Source organism: Colobus angolensis, unplaced genomic scaffold, assembly GCF_000951035.1.
Source record: "Colobus angolensis palliatus isolate OR3802 unplaced genomic scaffold, Cang.pa_1.0 Scaffold66, whole genome shotgun sequence".
Classification (NCBI taxonomy): Eukaryota; Metazoa; Chordata; class Mammalia; order Primates; family Cercopithecidae; genus Colobus; species Colobus angolensis.
In genome coordinates this window covers 2105028-2113559 of record NW_012120265.1, presented here as the reverse complement: position 1 = coordinate 2113559, position 8532 = coordinate 2105028, and the positions used below count along the sequence as shown (strand labels likewise).

The 8532-nt window shown below is 51.3% G+C and overlaps 1 protein-coding gene across 3 annotated transcripts in view; it reads left to right on the top strand.

Moving 5' to 3' along the window:
• The window catches only part of IL12RB1 (interleukin 12 receptor, beta 1), a 28311-nt gene that overhangs the window by 12567 nt on the left and 7212 nt on the right, over positions 1 to 8532 (top strand). For all 3 annotated transcript variants that reach the window (XM_011925777.1, XM_011925776.1, XM_011925775.1), the window contains exons 8-12: positions 1394 to 1476; positions 2630 to 2867; positions 4579 to 4746; positions 5776 to 5913; positions 8002 to 8157. In XM_011925777.1, coding sequence (XP_011781167.1) covers positions 1394 to 1476; positions 2630 to 2867; positions 4579 to 4746; positions 5776 to 5913; positions 8002 to 8157 — 783 coding nt within the window. The remainder of the gene's footprint in view (positions 1 to 1393; positions 1477 to 2629; positions 2868 to 4578; positions 4747 to 5775; positions 5914 to 8001; positions 8158 to 8532) is intronic.

Here is an 8532-nt window from a genome sequence, read left to right as displayed (position 1 = left end):
GGGGGTTGCATTGATCGGAGATCACGCCACTGCACTCCAGCCTGGGCGACAGGGCCAGACTGTCTCAAAAAGTAAAATAATAATAATAATAATAATAATAATAATAATAATAAAATAAGATGGAAAAAGAAATAAGGCAGCAGGTATTAGAAACAAGGCGGTAAGTGTTAGAAATAAGGCAGAGGGAGAAATGGGTGCTCAAACCCTGACAATGCGGCATCTGGTCTTGCTGCACTCACTTTAGGGTTTTTTGGTTTGTTTTAAGACAGTGTCTTGCTCTGTCACCCAGGCTGGAGTGCAGCGGTGCAATCTTGGTTCACTGCAACGTCCGCCTCCCAGGTTCAAGTGATTCTCCTGCCTTAGCCTCCCAGGTAGGACTACAGGTGACCGCACCCTCACCCAGCTAATTTTTTTTATTTTTAGTAGAGATGGGGTTTAACCATGTTGGCCCGGCTGTCTCGAACTCCTGGCCTCAAGTGATCGTCCCGCCTTGGTCTCACAAAGTGCTGGAATTCCAGGCATGAGCCACTGCACTCCGCCCACTACAGAGCTTTATCAAGTGAGAATCATCAGGCTGAACCTCATGGTGTCTCAAGGACAATGTCACTTGTAGCTGGCAGGGTGTACTAAATGGCTGCTGCCCTGACCCTGGGTAACAGGGAAATGAGTGAGAGGGTTTCAAATCATGCAGAAAGACCTGGTGCTGTGGTTTATGCCTGTAATCCTAGCACTTTGGGAGGTTGAGGCCTGAGGGTTGTTTGAGGCCAGGAGTTTGAGACAAGCTTGGGAACCAAAACGAGACCCTGTCTCTAGTCTATAAAACAACAGCAACAACAACAAAACCCTGAGGAGAAATACATTTGCATTCAAAGAGAAACTTGGAAGCCAGGCAAAGGTGGCTCATGCTTATAATTCCAGCAGTTTGGGAGGCCGAGGCAAGCAGATCACAAGGTCAGGAGTTCGAGAACAGCCTGACCAACATGGTGAAACCCCCATCTCTACTAAAAATAAAAAATTAGCCAGGCGTGATGGTGCACGCCTGTAGTCCCAGTTACTCGGAAGGCTGAAGCAGGAGAATCGCTTGAAACCGGGAGGCAGAGGTTGCAGTGAGCCAAGATCGCACCACTGCACTCCAGCCTGGGTGGTAGAAAACAAACGAAAAAACAAACAAACAAACAACAAACCTTAGACAACATGAAATTTCAGGTGGCAGTTATCCCTGGGGATGCGAGCGGTGTTAATTTTTCTTCCTCCAGTTTTTTCTCTTTTCTGCAGTTTGGGGCAGCAAGGGATTTTCGCTTTGTGAATGTGGAGAATCCATCATTTACAAAGAAAACATCCATCAGTCTTTCTCTCCTCCCAGTTCATCTGGTTGGTTTGATTCTGATTGCAGAAAACCCCCCACAGCCTCAGGTGAGATTCTCACTGGAGCAGCTGGGCCGGGATGGGAGGAGGCGGCTGACCCTGAAAGAGCAGGTAACAGGGCTGTCACAGGGCTGTGGGGTGGCCTGGGATGGGAAGCAGGAGGCAAAAGGCTGGAGGCCGATGAGCAAGTGGGAGATGGAGGGAGGAGAGAAGTAGAGGTGGCAGTAAATGGGCAGATTGTGGGTTTAACTCTGAAGGTCATAAGGAGCCATGGAGTGTGTGTGAGCAGGGGAGGGACATGACTGGACATGTTCACAGGCTTTCCCTGGCTCCTGTGTGAGAAACAGAGTGTGTGGGAATTGCACAGAAGCCAGAAGGCCAGGAAGCAGACAATGATGACTGCATTTGCCTGGGTAGCAGGTTATTGCTTTAAGTCCCAAAACAGGACGGCGCGGCGGCTCACGCCTGCAATCCCAGCATATTGAGAGGCCGAGGCGGGCGGATCACGAGGTCAGGAGATCGAGACTATCCTGGCCTACATGGTGAAACCCCGTCTCTACTAAAAATACAAAAAAAAAATTAGCCGGGCGGGGTGGCGGGCGGCTGTAGTCCCAGCTTTTCGGGAGGCTGAGGCAGGAGAATGGCGTGAACCCGGGAGGCGGCGGAGCTTGCAATGAGCTGAGATTGCGCCACTGCACTCCAGCCTGGGTGACAGAGTGAGACTGTCTCAAAAAAAAAAAAAAAAAGTCCCAAAACAACCCATTAAAGTGCAGTCTGATTAGCCCCATTTTACAGAGAGGGAAACTGAGGCACAGAGGTACTATTTCTGTTGAGACAAAACTGGCAAATATTCCACTCATTGACTTTACCATAGTCGTCTTAGCCAGGTCCCTAATGGGCTGTTACTATAAGGCTGTAGCAAAAATCCTTTACTTCCTATGTTCCTCTAACTCAAATTCCTTTCCTAAGGAAAAATGTTCTGCTTGAGGTAACTGGGTTAAAAGATGGAAACATTTTTTTTCCTGAATGTCAGTGGGTTTTGTCAATTTCCCACTTTGCCCAAGCTAGATGTGTGCTGGCGGTGAATGGCTGTCTCACAGCAGCTTTGCCAGCATTGGAAGTTTATTATTTTTTAAATTTTTGATGCATGTTATCGACTGTGGCCTTTGGCCAAGTCTGTCCTCATAGGCTGTGTCCTGCTGTCTCCCTATGGGATGATGAATGTGATCAGGTCCCCACGAGCTGTCTTTCATACTCCTGACAGCCAACCCAGCTGGAGCTTCCAGAAGGCTGTCAAGGGCCGGCACATGGAGCGGAGGTCACCTACCAACTGCAGCTCCAGATGCTCTCCTGCCCGTGTAAGGCCAAGGCCACCAGGACCTTGCCCCTGGAGAAAATGCCCTATCTCTCGGGTGCTGCCTACAACGTGGCTGTCATCTCCTCGAACCGATTTGGTCCTGGCCCAAACCAGACGTGGCACATTCCTGCTGACACCCACACAGGTGCCTCCTCTGGGTGGGGAGGGCGGTATGAGGGCCCCTCAGAGCTGAGCACCTACTCTGAGCCTCAGCTAGACCAGGGTGAGAGGAGTGAAGCAGAAAATTTTAAAGCAGTGCCTAATTTAGGGGTATATCAAAAATTTAGTAATCAGCCGAGTGCAGTGGCTCATGCCTGTAATCCCCATGCTTTGGGAGGCCAAGGCAGCTGGATCATTTTTAGTAGAGATGGGGTTTCACCACATTGGCCAGGCTGGTCTCGAACTCCTGACCTCAGGTGATCCGCCTGCCTTGGCCTCCCAAAGCATTGGGACTACAGGCGTGAGCCACCATGCCAGCCTAATTTTTGTATTAAAAAGTAGAGATGGAGTTTCACCATGTTGCCCAGGCTGGTCTCAAACACCTGCCCTCAGGTGATCCACCTGCCTCAGCCTCTCAAAGTGCTGGGATTACAGGTGTGAGCCACCGTGACTGACCTACTATTATTATTATTTTTGAGCTAGGTTCTCAGTCTGTTGGCAGACTGGAGTGCAATCATGGCTCACTGCAGTCTTGAACTCCCAGACTCAAGTGATCCTTCCGCCTCAGCCTCCGGAGTAGCTGGGACTATAGACGTGCACCACCACACCTGGTTAATTTTTAATTTTTATTTTTTGTAGAGACGGGTCTCCCTATGTTGCCCAGGCTGGTCTCGAACTCTTGGGCTCAAGTGATCCACCCATCTCCACCTCCCAAAGTGCTAGGATTACAGGTGTGAGCCGCCACACCCAGCCTGGTCCCATATCATAGTGAAATGGTGCCTGTAAAATTCTCAGCATTGGCTTGGCACATGCAGTCGGTACTCAATAAACGGCTGTTGCTATCCCCAGAATTGCAAGCAGTATCCGTCTCTGACATTCGTGCAGACACCCTGGCGGGAGGGAGTGGGAGAGATTTGCCCAGGGACTGAGTGGGTGTGTGCTCGTGCTTCTGAGTTTGGCATGAGACCACCAGTGGGGCCAGTCAGGCCGGGGAGGCCTGGTCTTGCATCTCACTCTCCGCCCAGGCGAGGCAAGCAGTGGGCGGCCAGGTATCTGCCGCAGCCGGAGACGCCTACAAGGCTGGAGGTGGGTGTAATGGCAGTACAGGAAGCCCTCATGGTGAATATCCTGGCAAGGAGACAGCAGTTAGGCTGGAGGAGGACTCAGCTCATTCAAACACCATCTGCTGACTGGATGCGGCAGATCACGCCTGTATCCCAGAACTTTGGGAGGCCAAGGCAGGTGGATCACTGGAGGTCAGGAGTTCGAGACCAGCCTGGGCAACACAGTGAAACCTCGTCTCCACCAAAAAAAAGAAAAAAAAATTAGCCGGGCATGGTGGCACATGCCTGTAGTCCCAGCTACTCGGGAGGCTGAGGCAGGAGAGTCGTTTGAACCCAGGAGGAGGAAGTTGCAGGGAGCCGAGATCATGCCACTACACTCCAGCCTGGGCGACAGAGCAAGACTCTGTCTCCAAAGAAAAAAAACAAAAAAAACCACAAATGCCATCTGCTACCCACTTTGTGCCTGACTCCCTAGGCAGCCTCCAGTGCAGGGAAGCAGCCAAACACAGACACCCCTGGCCTGTAGGGTCAGAGGTATAGACGAAAGGGTGGGAGAGAGGCTGCAGGAGCCAGAGAAGCGGGCTGGGGAGAGGGACGGCAACTGTCTGATGGGTTTCTCCCCTCTCCTTCCAGAACCAGTGGCTCTGAATATCAGCATCGGAACCAACGGAACCACTATGTATTGGCCAGCCCGGGCTCAGAGCACAACGTACTGCATTGAATGGCAGCCCGTGGGCCAGGACGGAAGCCTTGCCACCTGCAACCTGACTGCGCCTCAAGACCCGGATCCGGCTGGAATGGGTAATGGCCTGGAATGGCCTGCCTCTGCTCCTCCTCTGTGCCCTCCCTTTTAGCTCCTGGTGGGTTCAAACCTGCAGGGAAGGCACATAGCGGGTGTCTAAGGCCCAGAGAGGTGTTGCTGCTTACTCGAGGTCATACAGAGGTAGGGACAGGGTGAGGTTCGGAGCCTCTCACTCATGTGGGTCTGGAACCTCCTGCTTGCATCCTGAGCTCAGTGCCAGGCAGATCGCACACCTGTAGGTAATGAATCTCACATCCTAAGGTGTTTGTTAAATATTCAACTGCGCCAGGGAAGGTGGCAGTTCGTGAGATGCTGGTGGCAAATTAATGAGGAGTCTTTAGGGAAAGAGGGGACTGTGAGGCTCAGGTAGCCTCTCACTCTCCTGCTTCCTGCTCTGGGCCTTGCCAGAGCCCCAGAAAGCCTCAACCTCAGCCTGTTCCTTGAGGAATTCACAGCCTGAGGAGACAGAACTGGACACGGAACCCCTGACCCCATTGGCCTGGCAAGGTGGCTAACGCCTATAATCCCAGCACTTTGGGAGGCTGAGGCAGGTGGATCACCTGAGGTCAGGAGTTCAAGACCAGCCTGGCCAACATGGAGAAACCCTGTCTCTACTAAAAATATAAAAATTAGACAGACATGGTGGTGCACATCTGTAATCCCAGCTGCTCAGGAGGCTGAGGCAGGAGAATACCTTGAACTCGGGAGGTGGAGATTGCAGTGAGTCAAGATCGCGCTATTGCACTCAAGCCTGGGTAACAGAGCAAAACTCCGCCTCAAAAAAAAAAAAAAAAGAAAGAAAAAGAAGCCCTGGTTCCATGGAGTAAGGGCTGGGTTAGAGGAGGATGGGGATGGGGTTGGGTGCATTGCACAGAGAGGAGATCCTGGAGGAGGGGATATTGGTGCAAGGGCTTTGAAGCATGAGTAGGAGTTTTCTGGGGGTTCCCGGCAGATGGCACAGCCAGTGCAAAGCTGCAGAGGTGGGAACACAATCTACTGAATGGCCTGGCCTTTGCTTATCCTTCCAGCAACCTACAGCTGGAGTCGAGAGTCTGGGGCAATGGGGCAGGAAAAGTGTTACCACATTACCATCTTTGCCTCTGCGCACCCAAAGAAGCTCACCTTGTGGTCTACGGTCCTGTCCACCTACCACTTTGGGGGCAATGGTAAGTGACCCAAACCTGCAGGTTTACATTATTTTTTCTTTTTAAATAATTAAAAAAAAATAGAGGCTGGGCATGGTGACTCACACATGTAATCCCAGCACTTTGGGAGGCCAAGGTGGGTGGATCACCTGAGGTCAGGAGTTTGAAACCAGCCTGGCCAACATGGTGAAACACTGTCTCTACTAAAAATACAAAAATTAGCCAGGTGTGGTGGTGGGTGCCTGTAATCCCAGCTTCTCGGGAGGCTGAGGCAGGAGAATTGCTTGAACCCACGAGGCAGAGGTTGCAGTGAGCCGAAATTGTGCCACTGTACTCCAGCCTGGGTGACAGAGCAAGAATCTGTCTCAAAATAAATAAATAAAATAAAATAGAGACAGGGTCTCACTGTGTTGCCCAAGTTGGTCTCAAACTCCTGGACTAAAGCGATCCTCCCACCTTGGTCTCCTGAAGTGCTGGGATTACAGGTGTGAGCCACTGCACTCAGCCACCTGCAGGTTTATCTCTATGGAGGATTCAGCAGGAACTTTCAGTGTCAGGAGAAGAAAATGAGCATTTAGAGGCACCTGCAGCATGTCAGGCCAGACATATGGAGGTCAGCTCAGTGGACAGCAAAGATGTTCTGAGTGGCATTGTTCATATTTTTCTTTTTTTGGAGACAGAGTCTTGCTCTATTTCCTAGGCTGGAATGCAGTGGCATAATCATAGCTCACTGCAGCCTCGAACTCCTGGGATCAAGTGATCTTCCCACCTCAGCCTCCTGAGTAGTTGGGACTACAGGCATATGCCACCATGGATGGCAAATTTTTTTCTTTCTGTAGAGACAGGGTCTCTCTATGTTGCCCAGGCTGGTCTTCTGGTCTTGAACTCCTGGGTTCAAGAGATCCACCAGCCTCAGCCTCCCAAAGTGCTGAGATCACAGGTGTGAGCCATTCTGTCTGGCTTAACAGCGTTGTCCTTTTTTTTTTTTTTTTTTTTGAGACAGCGTCTTGCCATGTTGCCCAGGCTGGAGTGCAATGGTGGCATAATCTTGGCTCACTACAACCTCCGCCTCCCGTGTTCAAGCGATTCTCCTGCCTCAGCCTCCTGAGTAGTTGGGATTATAGATGTGCGCTACCATGCCTGGCTAATTTTTTGTATCTTTAGTAGAGACGGGGTTTCAGCATGTTGGCCAGGCCGGTCTCAAACTCCTAATCTCGTGATCCACCTGCCTTGGCCTCCCAAAGTGCTGGGATTACAGGTGTGAGCCACTGCGCCCGGCCAGCATTGTCCGTTTTATAGATAGGAAAACTGAGGCCCAGGGAAGGAAAATGACAGTGACTGAGTGGCAGAACCAGAATTAAAACCCAGCCCACCTGACTCTGTGCCAGTGCTACCCCCGTCTCTGGACAGTGGGAGGCTGGGCATTCAGGAAGTGCTCAACCAGCACTCCATTTTTTTTTGTTGTTGTTTTTTTTTGAGACAGAGTCTCACTCTCTGGCCCAGGCTGTAATGCAGTGGCATGATCTTGGCTCACTGAAACCTCTGCTTCCTGGGTTCAAGCGATTCTCCTGAATCAGCCTCCCGAGTAGCTGGGATTACAGGCGCCCACCACCATGCCCGGCTAATTTTTGTAGTTTTAGTAGAAACAGGGTTTCACCATGTTGCTCAGGCTGGTCTTGAACTCCTAACCTTAAGTGAGCTGCCCTCCTTGGCCTCCCAAAGTCCTGGGATTACAGGCATGAGTCACCGTGGTGGGCTTTATTTTATTTTATTTTTTTTTAAGACAGGGTCTTGCTCTGTCGCCCAGGCTGGAATGCAGTGGTACCATCTAGGCTCCCTGCAACCTCTGCCTCCTGGGCTCAAGTGATTCTCCTGACTCAATCTCCTGAGTATCTGGGATTACAGGTACCCGCCACCATGCCTGGCTAATTTTAGTATTTTTAGTAGAGAAGGGGTTTTGCCATATTGGCCAGGCTGATCTCGAACTCCTGGCCTCAAATGACTCACCCACCTCGGCCTTCCAAAGTACTGGGATTACAGGAGCGAGTCATTGTGCCAGGCCTCGACCAGCACTCTTGGCGTTTACTATGACAATGGTACTGGTTGCAGCCTCAGCAGCTGGGACACCGCACCACGTCTCAGTGAAGAATCATAGCTTGGACTCAGTGTCTGTGGACTGGGCACCATCCCTGCTGAGCACCTGTCCCAGCGTCCTAAAGGAGTATGTTGTCCGCTGCCGAGATGAAGACAGCAACCAGGTGTCAGGTACGTGAAGCAGTGCAGATGTGGCTCGGGTAAGAAGGGAGATCTCCTTTGCTGTGTGACCCTGGGCACCTTGCTGTCCCTCTCTGAGCCTTGGTTATCAGACCCTTAAAACAAGAGAATTGGCTGGGCGCTGTAGCTCGTGCTTGCAATCCCAGCACTTTGGGAGGCCAAGGCGGGTTGATCAGCTGAGGTCAGGAGTTGGAGACCAGCCTGACCAACTTGGAGAAACCCAGTCTCTCCTAAAAATATAAAATTAGCTGGGTATGGTGGTTTATGCCTGTAATCCCAGCTACTTGGGAGGCTGAGGCAGGAGAATCACTTGAACCCAGGAGACAGAGGTTGCAGTGAGCAGAGATCATGCCACTGTGTGACAGA